This window comes from Castor canadensis, chromosome 3 (genome assembly GCF_047511655.1).
Source record: "Castor canadensis chromosome 3, mCasCan1.hap1v2, whole genome shotgun sequence".
NCBI classification, from domain to species: domain Eukaryota; kingdom Metazoa; phylum Chordata; class Mammalia; order Rodentia; family Castoridae; genus Castor; species Castor canadensis.
The window spans coordinates 116,482,593-116,501,654 of NC_133388.1; the positions used below are offsets into that span (position 1 = coordinate 116,482,593).

The window sequence follows — 19,062 nt, forward strand, 5'->3', positions numbered from 1 at the left end:
GACTGTTTCTCAGGTAAACTTACAGTTTTAGCTCAAATTTGAGGAAACTCTTCTTTTTTAAAGCTGTTGATCATTTTTTATTTTACTTTTTCCTTCTGGAAGTGAGAATTAATGAGTCAAAAGTATGGAAATTTTTTAAGGATACAAACTACTAATTGCTTTCCAGAAAACAGATATCAGACTTCAGTATGTGATGGCATACATTTCCCTACATTTTAAAAATAGTTTTATTATATGACACTCTTTTTAAAGATTAAGAGTTCCTTGTGTACAATGCATTCTGACATGCGGAATCCAGGGGCCACTGTCTGGACTTCACATCAGTTGTTGACTTACCCCCGGTCGCTTTGAGCTTGATGGTCATTAACTCCTCGGAAACCTTGCCCTTCCTGATAGCTTGTGCATTGAGAGGACATCCAGACAAGCTACAAAAATAGAATGTATAGTAATGTGTGAAGGACGTATCATTTCTTACAGAAATTGAAAAGTTTTATTCACTAATATTGATGGTTTTGCCTGCTCACAAATTTATCACACCCCCTAGTCTCTTTGTAGAAAATAACCAATAAATATCTATTAAAGCAAAATCAAAAGTCCTCAATGGAAATGTTTGTGGTTTTTTTTCTTAAACCAAAGTAAAATAGTCACTCTGTTACAGAATCACAGTTTACTTCATTTTGTTACAGTGCTTCTCATCAGCATTCGTGGTGGTGACTTTATTTCCCATAAACATGAAATTGTACATATAGGATATGAGTAAGGACTAACTAGTGAAAATTACATGAAAAATAAAACAGACTCTTGCCCTTCCTATTTTTATACAAAGTATGGTCTGAGCTTTAGAGAATGACTCAGGTTAATAAAAGCCAAGAACAGCTGGTGGAGTGGCTCAAGCAGTGAGTGCCTGCCCAGCAAGCATGAGGTCCTGGGTTCAAACCTCAGTGCTGCCAAAGAAAGAAAGAAAGAAAGAAAGAAAGAAATGTCAAAAACAATTCCCCACTCTTCCTATGGGAAATTCAGTCTGGTTATAGGAAAGTTTCTATTTTTCTCTTTCACTATTAAAACATTTTCTATTTAAAAAATATCTACCCTGAGAGAAGAATAAAAGGAGCGTGTGCAAGTGTATTTAGCCACAGTCAGGGTGAGGTGGTCTATTATCCTGTGGTGGTGTTTGTAACCCGGCCCATTGAACAGTTGCACTCTTCAGCGGGCTTCTTTGCTTTAATGTAATCTTCTTTATTTAAATTGTACCAATATGATAATGAAAACATTGAACAAAACCTGTTTTCCATTATTTTATGATCAGATAATTTTGTTGTTCCAAGCAGCCATTAATTCTTCTGCAGTTTTGTTGTATCTTTGTAAAAACATGTTTTAGATCAAAATAAAAACGATCATAATCAGCCATTTAAAATATTTTCCCCACAGAAATGTGGTTACAATTCATCTACAAAACAATCATTTCAACCTGAAGTTTGCAATGCTGTGTAAAGTAGAAGAAAATATTTCTGGAGCACAGTTTTTAATAAACAAATAAATGTGAATTATTGTATTTTTTAAGAATAGCAAATTATTCCACATTAAGGATCTATAACATATGAAAAGTAATAATACATAACCATAACACATAGCAATAGGTAATATTATGAAATGATAAGGTTGTGTGATTTGCTCAGATTTGATAAGCACTAGATTATTTTACACAGGAAAAAAAAAACAAGCTCAGAATCTGAGCTTTCTGTTTGGAAGTTTCTCACTGTCAATATGGCAGGTCTATAATTCCAGATACTTGGGAGGCATAGGAAGAAGAATTGCAGTCTGAGGTTGTTCCCAAACAAAAATGCAAGAGTATATCTGAAAAATAACTAAACTAAAAAAGGGCTGAGGATGTGGGCCAAATGGTACAGCATCTATCTAGCAAATGCAAAGCCCTGAGTTCAAAACCCAGTACTGTCAAAAAAAATCATTATCCACAATTACACGATTCTGAACCAAAGTATATCGTCAAGTTATGAAAGCGAGGCTTTGGTTTCACAAATGCCACTTCATATTCTTGTATCTTCTAATATAATTATATCTTCCAGGATGTAAAAAAAATCTTAAATTTTAAAAAGTATTTCAGAAGTCCTTTATGCTTTTGAAGATGGAGCTTGGCAGGCCTGTGGTAACCTTCAGGGTTTGGGCTTCATAAGGTAAAAAAAAAAGTGCCTTAAGTAGTTTCATTCAAATTTGCAATCCAACTAACACCTATCACAGCAATGTAAAGCTTTATTTTTATTTGTCTTCTTAAACAAAAGTGGCAGTGACACAATTTATGGCACACTTGATTCGTGACTGCTGTTCCCGAATATGAAATAATGATCCAAACACAGATTAAAACAGTGTGCTATAGTGGACGTGAGCCTACATTTGAAAGCCAACAAAAACTTGAAAAGTTCAAGTTTAAGCAATTCCTAGAAGGCTTCATTTTCTGATGCCATCAATCTATATCCATAGAACTGGACAATGTGTCCAAATGCTCTAACACTGCTTACTGTGCACCCTGCTTACAAACAGAGCACCCAGGGCTCCCTAAAGCTGTACTGGGTTTCAAATCAGCACCAATCCCATAGCCCATGAGGCTAGAAGACAACTCAACCATTGAAGAAATAGTTGGTGAAACTCGTAGCTCTTCTTTAGATAGAATATGAACCACAAGGCCCAATAAAGGATTTGGTTGAAATGCATGACACTTAGCGATAAAGGAATTATGTCAGTGTGAAACTATAAAAGGGTTTCCTAAATCTCCCTTCCTCCTGCTGTATCCTTAGCAGTTGCTGTGCTGTTTTCTTTCTGGCTGCTGAGGGTGAGTCATATCTTCCCAGTAGCAAGGAAGGGGGATGACACAAATATGTAATGTGAAGCTTTAAAATTGCATAATATAATAGAGTAGATATCACCACTTGGAACTGAAGTGAACCATTAAAAGACTGAACCATTTAAAAAGAGCATAAGCAATATTTGAGAATATAATAACCCAATGCACAGTTTCTAGAGCATTTGAAAACTGTGTAGTGAATTTTTGGAAATAAAGAAAATAACAGTTTTCATTCTTTAGAGTAATCAGATATCTTTTTAACAAGACTCAATGTTATGACATCTAAAGTGTTATAATTTATGACATTTAAGAGGGTTTACCCTCCTCCCCAAAGCAACCCAGGTGACAATCAATCACAACAACAAAACAAGAAGTCAGAGAACAAAAGTTACCTTCTGTGGGTGACAAAAACATTGTTTACGTGGCCCAGTCCATTGCAGCCTGGCAAGGGACAATGGGGTAGTTCTTGCTTGTTGAGTTTCCAGGTGAGAGGGGCCCCATTGAGAGGATTCTCTTTCTGTCTCTTGGCAGCCAAGGGACAGCCGGATGCTGTGCGATGTGATGTATATTTACCTGATATGTGACCTTGGCCATCACACCCTATTACAGGACATCTAGAGAGACACAGCTGACATTACTAGCTGGAGAAAAGGCAGTAACAGTTGCATACTACCCAGGAGGCAAAACATGGAATTATAATTTTAAAAGGTGAGTAGCAAGGCAACATTTGTGATCATAGTGGCCTGTGGGCTCTGCGATGAGCCATTTTCATCTCTTTTAACATTCACCGCAAACTCATCAGCTATCCCATTTTGAAGGTGGGGAAAATGAGGCTCACAACAAAAGCTTAGCTCACTCACCACCCATTTTACAGGGAGTAGCGCCAAAGAGCTGGCGCTGTGACTCAAGTGGTAGAGTGCCTGCCTAGCAAGCATGAGGCCCTGAGTTCCAACCCCGGTGCCACCAAAAAAAAAAAAGAAAAGAAAAAGGAAGTAGACTCACTGCATTCCCACACTTCATAGTTCGAGAGCCAACCTACCTAAGCACTAACTTATATTGTTTCTGGGAAAAATTCCAGGGTATAAAATGCTAACCACCTCGATTAATGCTACCATACCACATCACTCATGGTACTGGAATTTTGGTTTGCAAATATGTAACTACTGTATTTAGAAATGTTGAAGTGAAAACAATGTATATTTCTATCAAAACTGCACCGATCACTCCAGATTTGATGGCATAGTTCTTAGGGGAGGACATTCAGTTTAGATAGTTTCCCTGTGTAATATTGAAGTCTTGGAGGAAAAGGCTGCAGTATTTGTCATTCTGTAGCACTCCCACAATGCTGCTTTTCTTTGGGACACCTGACAAAATGACTAACCTCCCCTCTTTATTCATCTGCATTGTCAAAGAAATGTGAAAGCACAGCTATGAATGGAAATTTTCTAGAGCCTCTAGCCAAGCTGACTCCTGCTTCAGGAGTCCTGGTGCTCACTGGGGTACACCTTCTGGGAACTCAGTGGATGATTTACTGCATCCCAACTGAGGCTCCTCCCACTTAGCTAACAAAATACAAGCTGAGCTTGGATGCTCAACTGTTGCACTTACTTAAGTTCAGGGTCTTCTTTTTCTTCCTTGGTAGGGGTCATTTTGATGCCACCTTTCCTTGCACGAGGGCAGCCAGATAAACTAAATTGTGCAACCAACAAATAAAAAAAAAACCACAAAACCATGTGATCTCACTGGGTCTGCCTCTGACCCGCTGGGTCCCATGTCAGAAGCAGGATCAGCTTACCTTCTGTGGGAAGCATAGTTTCCAGTCACATGACCCGAACCATCACAACCTGGAGTCGGACACCTGGAAAACACAGGAGTTTGGTCCACTAAGTCAGGAGAGGCAGGGAATGATGGCATATTCAAATAGAGTTAAACAGAATGAGCTGCTTTGGGTGTGGTCCTTTTTGGTTAAGAATCCATTTTTATTTTTAAATTAAGATCAGTCCACAAGTGATTCTTGGTAGACAATATTTCAGTCATTATTTTTTATTCATTCATTTTTCTTCACTTTTAACCACACATTGGAAGGAACTTGAGAGTCAGCCTACAAGTTATTCCTGGGATTCCGTTTATGCCATGCAAAGCTCTTATTTTTCATGTAAGAAGAACAGTTTCCCATGTTGTTTTTATGAGTCATTTATTTTCTCTGATATGCTATCCAACCATGATAACCCATTAATTTCAGATATGTGAACTACAGAGTCTTGGGATATTAATATGATTATCAGAGAATTTGAATTATTTGTACTGGAGTGTCCTGCCTCATGACCTAAGTTTACAGATTTTTGGGAAAATCCACCAATAACTGTTATCAACAATCAATCATTAAATTTGGGATGACAAGGGTAAAAAAAGAAAGGGGAATCCATTTCTACATGTAATGCTGATTAGGAATAAGGTTCAAAATACTCTGAATACTAAAATGTATACAGATTTTCATCTTTTTGTTGCTTTAAAAAAACCAAAACAGATGGAAGTAGAGAGGCCATCACCAAAATATTTACATTATTGGAAGTTCTTTGCAGATTATCTTCATTTATTATTTCACATTTAGGCTACCCGTGGTTTGTGTCTCCACTCTGTATGAGTTCCATTTGAGAAAAGCAATAATCAAAAGAAAACTATTATTCCTTGTCTTAAACTTTATCCCAATGAACTTTTATGGAGTGTTGCTATGTCAAATCCTGAGACACAAAATAGGGAACATTCCTTTTTGCCCCAAATGAAATAAAATATCAGCACACATCTCTTCCAGTTAACTACAGAAACATGCATTAAACCTTTAATCAACTATTTAAAGGCATAAGTTTGCTCTGTAGTAAAAGAGGTTTGCATACTTCTCATTTTCTATTAACATTTCTTAGTGAACTAGTGTGTTACCAGAATCCTGCAACTATTGTGCCACATCACCTTTGCTGGAGATCCTCCTTGAATATCTAAGCAAGAGGTCCATGATATGTGTTTTCATTGGGTGGAAAAACTATATCACACATACATGGCTGCACAAAAACAAGTAAATATTGAATATTTCAGTAAAACCTCTCAATCTGTATGCTTTCAATGTATTATTGACTTTAAAAAATGTTTACACAAAGTACTTAAGAGAACTCAAAGCTCTAATTAAGATGTAACAATGTAGAAGTTTGTAGCAACTGAGCGAGAGATTCTGGCATGCCTTACTTCTCAATCTGCTAATCTCCTGTTAACATTCTTACATTTTGGTCTAGAAAAATGGCTGTAAAAAATGATTTCTAGAATCTATCCTGAAACAAAAAATTGTACTTAACACTTTAAATATGAAAAACATTGTATATTTCATAGTTCTCTTTACTAGTTTTGGTTCTTTCTTTCTTTCTTTCTTTTAACTCTGGACCTCCTGCTTGCTAGGCAGGCGCTCAACCACTTGAGCCACAGTTCCGGTCCCTAGTTCTTGTTCTAAAACTCCAAATTTTTATATTGGTTCATTATCAAAGTTATAATATGTATCAAATTAAAATTTTTTATTCTATATGTCATATAACAAGGTATGAAAATAAGCAAATGAGAAACTTGGAATAAAAGAAGAGTAGGAAAAAGAAAATCAATAAGTAAATGTCTCTATATATGTGACTTTGAGAATTTTATAAACAGGTAGAAATGAGCCAAAACTGATTAGTACCCAAGAGTGAAAGGCAGGTATGATTTCCAACCCACAAGGTAAACCATTATGTAATTTTCTTTAAAATTGGTGATGGAAGTGCTTTGCCACATCTTCATAAGGCCGATTTAGTAAATAAACTCTGAAATTAACAGCAGAAAATACTGTGTTCTACAATTACATAATCCCTTTAAAAATTATTATAAAATACAAGGCCCCCAAAGCAAGCAAATTAACTCAAGCAAATTATAGTGGTTCGGTTTCAGCTATTCCAAAATTTTTGGTGAAAGAATGCTGTTTTATCATTTAGTTAGGCATGATTCTCTTCTCCTTGCTTAAGGAGGGTTGCACCAGAGTGGATTAGGACATGGAGGTGGAGCCTCCACACTTACTTCAGCTCCTGAGAGTTGGCAGCCATGAGGGACTTAAGCGTCTTATCTGCTAAAGGACATCCAGAAACACTAAAGAGGGAGGAGAAAGAAAGACAAATACAACTCTGACATGGACACATTTCACTCAAATGAAGCCTGAGTTTTTGACATATATTAAATAACTGGTGACTAGGAACTGGGAAAAAGATAACTGGGTTTACCACTGACAAGTCTAGGCTGATAGGTACTTCAGTTATTTCTTGTAAACTCAGATTTGCTTCTTATCAAATGAAAGGCTTTGATCCAATGACACTCCCCAATTCTAGAATTCTGTAATAAAGTGGTTAATGACAGAGTCTGCTCCCACTGTAGCACTAGGTGATGAAGGCTTAAATGTTTAAACCAATGCCCAAAGGGAAAGCAAATCAAATTAGAAGACAGTAGACAGAAGACTCAACACAGCCCTTTGCACTGTTCAGTCTCACTAATGCCTCAACTTGTTATTTGCCCAGGACCAAAGATGTCACTTTCACTGGGTGAATGGTCCACTCCAGTCACACTGTTATCTTCAGTTAAGCTAGGTAGGACCACAGTCTGACAGGAACCTGTCTTTTGTCTGTAACCTGGACTAAGAAGACTGTTTTTGACCAGTAATCATGATTTCTATATGCTGTAGTTTTATTGCTGAAAAACACAACAAATCCCAAACCTAACTAACTCACTCTCCATTTCCTGGTCCAGGTGTCTTGCTAGAATGGGCACAGATAGGTTTTGACACAGCAAGGTGATGAAACCCTGACTGACAATGAGGTCACTAGGTACCTGCGGTGAGATGCATAGTTCCCTGTGACATGGCCACTTCCATCGCATCCTGGTGTTGGACAGCTGGGTCAATAGAAAATTACATCACTAGAGTCAAGCACATTTCACAGATTCATTTGTTTGATAGCTTACAAAGTAGCTACTCTTTTCAAGATAAGTTAACACTGTTAAGACATGCAGAAGCTAGTACATTAAGGATTACATAGGTTTTTTTATATAAAAACCAGTAGACTAGCTAAAAGTAAAGTAAGAAACATAAACATGCCAAATTACTTCCTTAGTTATCCTATCCAATTCTCTGATTCAAATGATGTAGGAAAGCGATACTAACATGTTTGTCCAAGTGGTGTTACCAGTCAACAACCAATGCTGCTCTATTTCTTTGAAAATATAAATTTATAAAATAAACATTGTAAATTCATGCTCTATTGTGATAGCAAATCTTAGCAATATTGGTACTAATATGTGATAGATTACAATAAAGAATTTCTCTAGATTTTTAAGACCAAGGCAACCTGATAACTTCATAATCATCTTAAAAACCATCAACAGAAAGAGAAGAAAATCTTTGACTGAAATATAAACTGTTATTTTAGGTGAAAAACTTGCTGACAGTACAGAAATAAGCAAGAAGTTTATTTAGTACAGTTCACATGCAATTTTACCCAAAGCTGGAACCCAACAAAGGCAACCCCTAACTCCCATTCAGCCTAAGAACAGACTCCCAGGCCATCTGTCAGAGGCGCTCGGCAGATCTGTATGTCCATACTTCATTTCACCTCAGAAACTTGTCAAGTCTGGGCCTCTTATGTGTGTTTTACAAATAATGCAAGAAGGTAGTAATCCTTGGAAGTTTTTCTTTCATGGTTAGAGATTCCTTGGTGTCAATCATTTAGTTTCCACTGATGTGATTGATAAGACACTCATTTGGAGTGAGCGGATTGGCCCCAGCCTGCTCAGTGCTATTTGTGTCAAGAGTCAAAGGGAAATCAGTTAGGTCATCCATAGTGCATCTGATTGTCCCTGACATCCTACCCAAAAGGAGGCCTTATCTACTTATGTAGAACACAGACTCTAACCTTGTCAAGGTTAAATTTTGGGATAGAGTAACAACATCCTGATATTTCTGAATTGTCACTTTCTAAAAATACTTTCTTTTCCACTTTCCAATTATTTTCCAGGAACGTAAAGAAAACCTAAGCATAGACCTCTCAAAGTGACGCTGATTTTCAGAGCTTGATCTAAACTGAGTCATCTAGTCCTTCCCCCATCCCTTTTCCTGGATGGAACATCAGAAATAAAGTATAGATGTTAAATATTTATAACAAAGTAAAGAAGGAATTAACAGTGATTACATTTGGCCTGAGTTACCTTGCTAGTGCCATTCACCCATTAAATAGAGAAAAATATTCTCTGAACATTATATAGCTGTAATATTGAGAGGTGAGAGGGCTGTTTCAATTGTGTGGGAATTGCCACCTTGAAAATACACCACCACCTGGTGTTCCAAAAAAGCAATGCATGCGTTTTATTTTATTTTCATTTTTGTTTTGTTTATTAGTTGGTACTGGGGTTTGAACTCAGGGCCTTAGGCTTGCTAGGCAGCTGCTCTACCTCTGGAGCCACTCCACCAGCTCTTTCTTTCCATTTTCAATCACTCTCACTAACATTGCCAAAAAAGGCAAAGAAGGTGTAATAATTTTTAAACAATTATCTGTAAATTGCCTATGAACTTTAATAACATATAAATCTAGTCAGGTGACAAATTTTAAGTTTGGTGGTATAGAAAGATCAAAAAATAAAGAAGGAATTAATGACAACGTTATTGTGAGAAAAGTTTCTAGTTAGGATTCTGATAGCTAGATTTAATTCCAAGTCTACAGAAAAAAAAAGTCTTACATAATAACATGTGCCAATACCAAGTGGGAGGTATATTTTGGGTAGGTTTACAGAGGAAAATGTCAAAATGAAAGGAAGGAAAGTAGCTGATTCCCTCAGCAAATGGCCCTTAAGCCCTATACAAACTATAGGGGAGTTGACAAAATTAAAAAATTCTCTTCTGATCAGTTTTTGGTAAGCAATTAATGTATAATTATCTGTTAGAAACACACTGTGAAATGTAATAAGGATGATAGGGACATTTGTACAAAATAGCTAACAAAGATACATATACATCAGTGATAGCCATCAAAACACTCATTCTGTCTGTGTCACGTGTGATCTGTAGAATCTCTCTGAGAGAGTTAACTTCCTAGGAAATCCTGATTACACAAAAACAAATTGTTCAAAGTCTTTGGGAACCTTTCTCTTTTTTATTTTATTTTATTCTCTTTATACTCATGAGCAGAGCTCACTACTCATTAAAATTATCACACTTCATTTTTCTGACCAAATATGGTGGATCGTCAATCTTTTAGTTTGCAATAGCTTTTGGCAATTTCCAACAATCTCCCTTCAAAAAGTTAAAAAGTGCCTTGAAGGTATTAAAAAATACTGAATGGAAAGGAAGTCCACACAAAGATGAGCAAGCTCCAGGGGCACATGGAAATAAGGGTATGGCAACACCTAAGTGGCCTCTTGGAAAGGAGCAGGGTTTAGGTAAGTCAAGTTTGGGTATGTTTGGTACCATTGTTGGTGTCCACCACCCCAGGTGAACACTGAACTCACACAGCTGTGTGATGACTGAGCAGGAATGTTTGAACTCTTCCATAGAGAATTCAAGTCCAAGCTTACTTAAAAGCCACTTGTTTGTTAATCCAACAAACTGTTGTTGAACTAGGAATTATTCTACTGAATGCCTAGACATATCATTCTGTGCAAGGTCCCATACTTGGCACCAGCATCTCAAATGTGGTCATTGTGCAGGTAGTTGGGGAAATAAGAAGCAGCACAGTGCATGTCATACACCAGTGGTGAGCAGGAAGTAGAGGACCAGAACTGAGGAAAGAGAGCACTTGTGTTCTCTGGGGCCTCATTCTCAGTGAAGGAGGCAGACAGTGGAGAACAGAGGGGAAGCCCACACCCGTGATAAACCCTGGTGAAGAAAAGACTTGGAAAGTGTGGTAGGAGTGTCAGGTCTGGGGATGAGGAACTGCAGGAGCAGGAAGGCATCTCTGGTAATTGACAATGGAGAGAGGAGCTTTGGGCAGAGAAAACAGCCAAGGGTGAGGCCCTGAGCAGGTGTGCTCCTGGTGTGCTTCAGAGGAAGCAATGGGAGGGAGAGAAGAGCAGGGAGTAAGGGAAAGGAGAACTCACTGCCTCCACGGGCTGCTGGAAGTGCCTGGAAGTCACAATTGGGGATGGCAGCCATAGTGCCTGCAGGTAGGAGGAGAGTTGAGAAGCCAGTCCCAGGACATTCCAGTCACTGAAGGGCTGGACCAGAGTCTAGGAAGGGTTTTACAGTGAGGCGGGAAAAGGCCCCCAGTGAGGAGGCCTAGGACCCAAGTGTGGATGGTGGATGGTAAACGAAGGGAAAGGGCATGATAGCTCTGTGGTATCTACTGCCCATAAAGCAGGAACCAGAGGATCAACATCCAGCATCCAGATCACAGGTGGTCACTGGAGAACTTAGCAGGTGACTGACAATGAAGGGTTCTCTGGGAAAGGAAGACTCAGGAGGGAAACTGATCCCATGCAAGTGACAACTTCCTCAAGTTTAAATGTAGTAAGAAATGGAGACAGAGCATCTATTTGGGAGCTAATTTAGGAGAGGCTTTAGTTTAATTTAGTTTAATTTTGCTGTACCTGAATGGAACCCAGGACACCCCCACCCCAGTATAACTAGGTAAGCGTGCTACCGCTTGAGTCATGCCCCAGTCCTTTTGTTTGTATTTTGCTTTTGAGACAAGGTCACACTAACTTCATCCTGTCTGGCCTCCACTTCTAGATCCTCCTGCCTCTGCCCCCAGCATAGCTGCGATTACAGATATGCATCACCACACCCAGCTAAATTTATTTTTAATGGGACAACATGTATTTTATGCAGAGGGATACAGAAGAGAGGGTGCAGGCACTGGTATCAAAGCAGAAAGGCTACTCTTTCCTGGAGACTCTCACCAACTGGCAGTTGTAAATGCATTTGTGTATGATTATATTTGATTAATATTTAATCATTTACACATGGAAAATAGTTTCCTGAATTTCATTCACTCACTCACTTACTCACTCATTTGTACATAACTAGTACTTACTGCCTTCAGGTATCCAGTTTATTATTTTTTAAGTTAACAGCTAGACATTGCTTATATTTAGTGAGCTACTGTGTTGTGGTTTGGATCTTAAATGTCCTCCAAAGGTCACGTGATGAAGGCTTGGTCACTAGCCCATGGTGCTATTGAGAAGAGGTGGACTCATTAGGAGGCAGATCCACTGGAGGTGTGCCCTTGGAGGAGATAGTGGGATCCCTGCCCCTCCTTTTTCTCTCCTTTGCTTCCTGAACATCAAGAGGTGAGCGTCTCCTCTGCCATTTGCTGCCCACCACGATGTGCTGCCTTTCTCGTACTCCAGCAGAGATCCAGAGGCAGCAAAGCCAAGTGACCATGGACTGACACCTCTGAAACCACGGGCCAGAACAAATCCTGCTTCCTATAAGCTGATTACCTCAGGTATTTCATGACTAATACAGAGGTACAATGAGATGCTTTGATACATGTATACATGGTATAGGGGTTAAATTGGTCAAAGGACCCCCCTGAGGATGTAATGAAAACCACTCCCTGCCTCACCGGAGTCACCGTTTACAGAGATTACAAGGTTAGTAGACTTCCCGAAGCTTTAGATTCCCTGGGCTTAGTGGATCTCAAGTTGAGAATTTTGGGTCCAAACATAAGCTTCTCTAATTGCACCATCTTATTTTGCTTTTTAATTAACTGATTTTCTGTCTCTTTGCCTAAGACATGCACATTTTTAAAAATGCATAGGTTTAAGTTTATGTTGAACATATAACTATTGACTAGTTGAAATTGTCCTAAAACAGCCCTAAAGTCAAGTGTATAAGCCAGGACATCATAACCCAAAATTGTGAACTTGAGTCCCTCCATTCTAGAATTTTAGTGGGCATGGCATTGGATATCACTTACGTGATTAGTTCTTTTTTGAGATCTCTTGCATGGAGCTTGGGTTTAGGACTTGGTATAGAGGCCTCTCCAGGAAACTTTTTTTCCTCTAAATTTTCTAGAGTGTTTACTGGGTCTTTCTGGAAAAACAAAATACACACACACACACACAGACAGAAACCATTAGGTAACCCTGAAAAGACAATTGGATTTCAAGTCAGTGGAGTCAACTTTGAGTTTCAGCTTAAAGATCTAGCTGTAATACCACAAAGGATTTGTATAAGAAACAAGTGAGCTAATTAATATAAAAGGTATGTCCTGATTGCTATGGATCTTTATCTTAAGTAAAGAATGAGGAATTATAACTGAGAGCAAACACCTTTAAAAGGGTCACATTTTAGCAAGTGAATTATAGAGACATTTCTTGAACTATGCAATTAGGTTAATATGTTAGTGTGTTTCCAGCTTTAAAATACAGTAAATACTTTCTAGATACCCAGAAACTTTACAAGTCCAGCAGTCACAACAGCTGAAAACCAAAGGAATACTGCAAAACTGAAATTAAACATAGTTGCAACAGAAGAGAAATAAATGTGTTGATTAACAGAAGGTTCATTCCAATAAATAATAATTAAAGTCTAAATTATTTATTTAAATATGTAATAGCTAAGGCCACTGTAGTAGACATTTAATTTCACTTTTCTGGATAATTGTTCTTATCATCACTTCTTGTTTTTCCTTTCTTTTTTGCTAAGTTGGTATCTTATACTGCTCTTATTCCTTGGATGGACTTTCTTATTGGATGTTAGTAACTTTCATGGTCTTTTAAGCTTAATATTGATTTTGGTCTCTTAAGGAAGACTGACTAATTTTTGCAAGTCAATTATTTACCAAGTGATATATTATCTCACAGAAGACTAATAATGGTTTCCCTCAATTGCATACTAAGCTTTCTTTCATCATTATGATTATATCCAGTAAATAAAATACTTTCTGGATTTAATATTAAAATCAAATGAATTAATATAGAAATCTGTATTCTAAATCATGAAAGTTCTGATCTGTTTAAGGTGAGTAAACTATTTTTAATTTTCCAAAATAAAACTCATTTAAATTAAATGGATATAGAAATGTCACAGCATAATAAGATTTTAATAATTCCAAGTCTGCATTCAAAAACAAGGTAGAAATCCTGAATTCTTTCAACCAAAGAAAAATCTTAAACAGCTATCCTGTTAATAAGGCAACTGTAATTTCTTTTATTCATTACATAGATAACAATTCAATTATTTTACATGAGTGTTTTGTAGTAACTGTATTGGTGAACTATCTCAAATGATTATTTTTACACCAAATGAGTAGAACCCGGTTTGGTATAATTTCCTTCTTCATATTGTTTTTGGTGCTAAATATTTCATGCTATTTTACTAGTAAATAAAATAGTAGCTGATAAAAATATGCCATTTGAAGGAAAGAGTAATAATAGTCCATCCTACATCAACATAGAGAGTAATCATCATCATAAGATGGAAAGAGAAGGGCTATTTTTATGCTGCTTCCATGGACTCTATAGCAAGACAGATGACTGAAGCTTATAGTTTTAAAGTTTTATAGTACAAATGGCTGAAGTAAAATAATTCCTAACTTTAAAGCCTTAAACCTGCTCGTTCCATCATCCACTCCAGTTTGGGACCATCTGGATTTGGGTAGTAATTTCCATTTGAATTTGGAAATGTCTTGGCTTTTTGAAAGAAGATGCAAAAGGTAAATCCAGTATCATCTCAGTGTGGATTAGTGATTGGGTATCTATTTAGATGCTAAATTTTTCACAAAATGGCATGAAGTAAAAAAGTCATTTCATTATTTTCCTTATGAGAAAGCTAAGAGTAAAGTCACTCTAAGGAGGAATGCATATTTAGAGAGGAACATTCCAAGTTTCCAGCTACTATTTGAGGGCTGAATCTCTCCATTATGGAAAGCAAATGGGGGATTTGAAAGAAATTATTGACTATGAAAGTTTAAATTATTATTTAACTAAAATGCATACCAAATAGTTCTGGCAGGATATATGGTATCTAATTTGGTATAATATGATGTAGTGATGTTTTAACAGCACTTTTTTGGTGATTCCCTTAGAGACTTGCAGAGAAGAGTGTATGTCTTAAAATAAAGGTGGCCATTGCTAAAGAATTCTTGGATTGGTTCTTTGACAAAAGCATTTTATATTGGATAAATTCCTAAATGGCATCCAGTGTAGAAAAACTCAATAGCATTTGTAAGAATTTTTTCCAACATTTAAAGTATCATTTTGGAAATAAAAATTTTAGCCTGTACATGATGTGTAAGAGAGAACGTGACATATATATGTGTGTTCAGGATGTCTATGTGTGCATTGAAATTCTTTAATGTACAGATGGAAGTTTATATCGATTTCAGTAAAGACCAGAACATAATGGTAACACGAATAACAGATAATAGCATCTGGCACTTTTAACATTTTAAGCCCTGAAATCTTTGGAGAACTGACAGTTGAATGAAGCTGACAGCCCTAGTTATTTTTCAGTACTTTCCTTTCGAGATAATTTGAGTTTTTTCCAGATTTGGGACTCTTTTTTTTAGGGGGCATCTGGACAGGCTATTTCACTGAGAGAGACAGACAATATTTTCTGAAAATTACCACCAAAATTAAGCAACTGTTGTGCATATGAGCTAGATAACAATGAATTAGAAATAATCACTTGATTTCTGGTGCTGGGAGTTCCATGTGTGGGGTGGGGGCAAAGGGCAGGACAGGCATGGGAACAGAACAGACCACGTTCAGGCATCTAAACACTCAAGTTATATTGCCAGGGCTACATGCAGAGATTACAGGACAGCTCACTAGAGGGTGACAAAAACAAGCCAGTCCTGTATCTGGTTTCTGTGGTCACATCGAGGAGAACTTCATGGACTTTGGTCCTGCATCCTTGCAGGCACCTGAGACAACAGTGCTTCCAACTCACCTTGCCACACACCAACCCTTCATTCTTCTTTATTCTTTCTAATTTTTCTTAATATTCCATAAGCCATCTCTATTTTTTCTTTTCCTTCTCTCCATGTTTCCCCCTTTCCTTTTTCTTTGTTTAAAGCAATTCCAGTCCCATTACTTAATTTCTATATGATAGGAACCAACAACTGAACCTCTCTGAGGATCAATATTCTCCTCTAAAAATATGATAGTCTTGTTGGGATACTGAGATGCTGTGCACAAAGATTCCTTCTTTTTTTAATACTTTGGTGTCCCTACCTTTTCAATGAGGACATTGAGTACAATGTAGTTTTTCAAAATAATACCCATTAAACTTACATTTGTCATATTCAAGATGCAGAACAAGATGTGCAAAATGCTCTCTGTTTATAGGTTACCATAGCACAGAAGAGGGAACAAAGCATGAGGGTAAGAAACTGCATCAGGGATTTGTAATGACTCAGATGCATTTTTGTGTGTCCCCACCAAACACAGCTTCCCCAAGCCATGAGTCACCCCGTGCAGATAGCCGTGACAATAAGCATTTACTTTTAAAAATATTTTGTCAACTCAAACTTAGGGCAAGCAGTTTGAGTCCAAAAACACACTTAACATTAAAGTCCGTGTTGTCCCTGTCAGTGGCACTGGATTCCAACGCAGCTTCTAAATTCCAGAGCTCAGAATACTCAGGTTGAAAAATCACAGAATTAACGACTGTCCTGTGAGACCCAAAGTAAGTCTAAAGCAGCCCTCTGCTCACGTGCATGTGTGCGTGCACATGCCTGTGGGTGCGTGAGTTTGCAGGGAAATAAAACACTGCCACAAATCTGTACGCATTAGGTAAAAATATACTCTGGTTGAATCTATAATGTTGCCAAGATGAATCAAGATTTTTTGGAAGTATGCAAAAAAAGAGACTGGAAAATAAAGGTAAAATTTTGCTATAAGAATTATTTTCTGACTTTCTTGATGATGGGAGTACCAGAATATAAAGGGGGCAATGTTGACATTGTGACTGAGGGCACAACAGTAAAATGAATGACAAGAAACACTAGTACCCAACAGGAAAAGGAAAACCCACCTGAGGCACGTTTGCTTCACTACTGCTCAGGATCGGATCCCTCTGTCTGACACTGGGTATGAGTACTGAAGATGATTTCTGGTGAATGCATTGATCAAGGTCCATTTACAACAGAGTCACATAGACGAGGACTGAAAGTGTAGCTGCCACTCAGCACGTGGCATTGAGATATTAGAACACATTGGAATTTTGACCCTGCATAATTCATGCAAGAAAGGGATGCAGTGACTATATGACTTTGTAAAGCACCGTCTTCTTTACTCAACTCAAATCTCACGTGCAGGGTGAAGTGTCTCTTTTGGGGAGAGGTGCCATGTGCCATGCTTAGACTGGCCATCCGCTGGCTGGAGATTAAACAGCTTTGAGAGTTGGAGGGTATCTCCCTTTTCTAAAGCCAGCTTGTGTGATGTGGGATTGAACCAACAATCCTGACCTCACTGTGATCGTGTCTCCCAGTGACCTACGTGCTTCCTAGCTTGCTTCATTTCAGACAAGAATGACCAAAGAATGTGAGTATTGATGAATTTCTAGATTGTACACATAGATGGAAGTCAGGTGCAACTCAGGTTCTTTTGCTTGAGCCTGTGATGTGTTGTGGTAGGCAGGAGATACACCTTTGTGGTCATTGCTTAGGTAAATGACCTTCCTGCACTTTGCAGATGCCAAACATGTATCATTTTAATAAACATTTCTTCTAAAATGCAGCTTGAGCAATCCTAATCTGAAAATCCAAAATGATCACCCTCAATTTTTTTGATTTTTATAGCATTTCAGGTTTCAGATTTTTGGATTAAAGGTGCTCAACCAGTAAAGTCTATGTAAATATTTCAAAATCTGAGAAACTCCAAAATCTGATGCACTTCTGGTTCCCAGCATTTCAGATAAGGGATACTCAACATGTTTGTATTATGATAGATCAATTAAAGTCACCTCTACATACTTTTGAGATGAAATTTTAGAATTTGAAAAAGCCAAGTAGAATATAGTGACTAAAGCCAGCAGGGTACAATCTAACCAAATGCTGCTGTAGTGTGACTCTCTTCATTCACTACCTGAAAGCATGGATGGTGGTGACACAAAGGTGGCCTTGAATCCTAGGGTTGGGGTTTCTCCTGGGCATCCATCCTGACTACCCCATGCAGAGTTATCCATTCCTTCCTCTGCACATTGAGTGCCTGCTTGTCCTCTCTCTCTCTCTCTCTCTTCATTTTTTTTTTTTTGAGACAGGGAATCACTATGTAGCTCTGGCTAACCTCAAACTCACAATCGTCCTGCCCCAGCCTCTCTAGTGCTGGGATTAGAGGCGTGTACCACCACACGTGGCTACATGCTCTCTCTTTACCTGCATTGTTTGGTTACAGGTGAGTCCCCCTGCCAGACTCTGAGCACATGTGAAGCTGAGGTGCATATACATGGTGGAAGCATGTCTTGTTTGTCACAGCATCTCAGGACCAACTCATTGCTTAAACTTGGAGAAAACAGAGAAGGTATGTGGAAGGAAGGGAGAAAAGAAGGAGGGGAGAAGGAAGGAGGGGCTTGGAAACAACCCAATCCTGTGCTCACTACGGTGTAAATCAACTCACACTCTGAGGTGTTAAAGCAAAAGCTCAAATTAGATCCCCCCAAGTATGTGAACTTGAAAAAGGTGAAAAAGATGGTGCAGATTTCTACAGAGAACTGACATTTCAGTCCTTTAAACATACTGACTTTTCTCATAAAGAGCAAGATAGGATCACTCACTGAAAAAATCAGGGTCACAGCTGCAGTTATGTAAAGATTAAACAGTGGGAATTCTAGCTCTGAAGTCTTTTAATGGACACTAAGTAATCTAACACTAATGACTAATCTAACACTAATCAGGTCAAGCCAGGTGGCTCGTGTATGGAGATGAAGGCTAGATGGGTAACTGCCCATCACAACAGCCTCCAAGAAAAGCAAAGCACAAATATGTCTCATTGACTTTGGGACCCATACAACTTAGATATCCAACATTCATGATCCAATACCTCAAACAACAATTCTATACATAGGTATGCCTACATAGCTCCTTCCCAAAATCAAAGACATGGATTTGACAGGATTCCAAGATTCTTACTTGTCCCTGATTGGATTTCATCTTCAAGCCTCTGGTTCAGACAGAATTAGGGAGCTGGCATTTCAGTGCTGGGAGATGCAT

The 19,062-nt window shown here is 38.1% G+C and overlaps 1 protein-coding gene across 3 annotated transcripts in view; it reads right to left on the minus strand.

Moving 5' to 3' along the window:
• The window catches only part of St18 (ST18 C2H2C-type zinc finger transcription factor), a 104,361-nt gene that overhangs the window by 13,356 nt on the left and 71,943 nt on the right, over window positions 1–19,062 (minus strand). For all 3 annotated transcript variants that reach the window (XM_074068530.1, XM_074068529.1, XM_074068531.1), the window contains 7 exons: window positions 12,823–12,938; window positions 7,745–7,807; window positions 6,944–7,012; window positions 4,653–4,715; window positions 4,466–4,546; window positions 3,250–3,471; window positions 337–425 (listed from right to left, as the gene is read on the minus strand). In XM_074068530.1, the coding sequence (XP_073924631.1) occupies window positions 337–425; window positions 3,250–3,471; window positions 4,466–4,546; window positions 4,653–4,715; window positions 6,944–7,012; window positions 7,745–7,807; window positions 12,823–12,938 (703 nt within the window). The remainder of the gene's footprint in view (window positions 1–336; window positions 426–3,249; window positions 3,472–4,465; window positions 4,547–4,652; window positions 4,716–6,943; window positions 7,013–7,744; window positions 7,808–12,822; window positions 12,939–19,062) is intronic.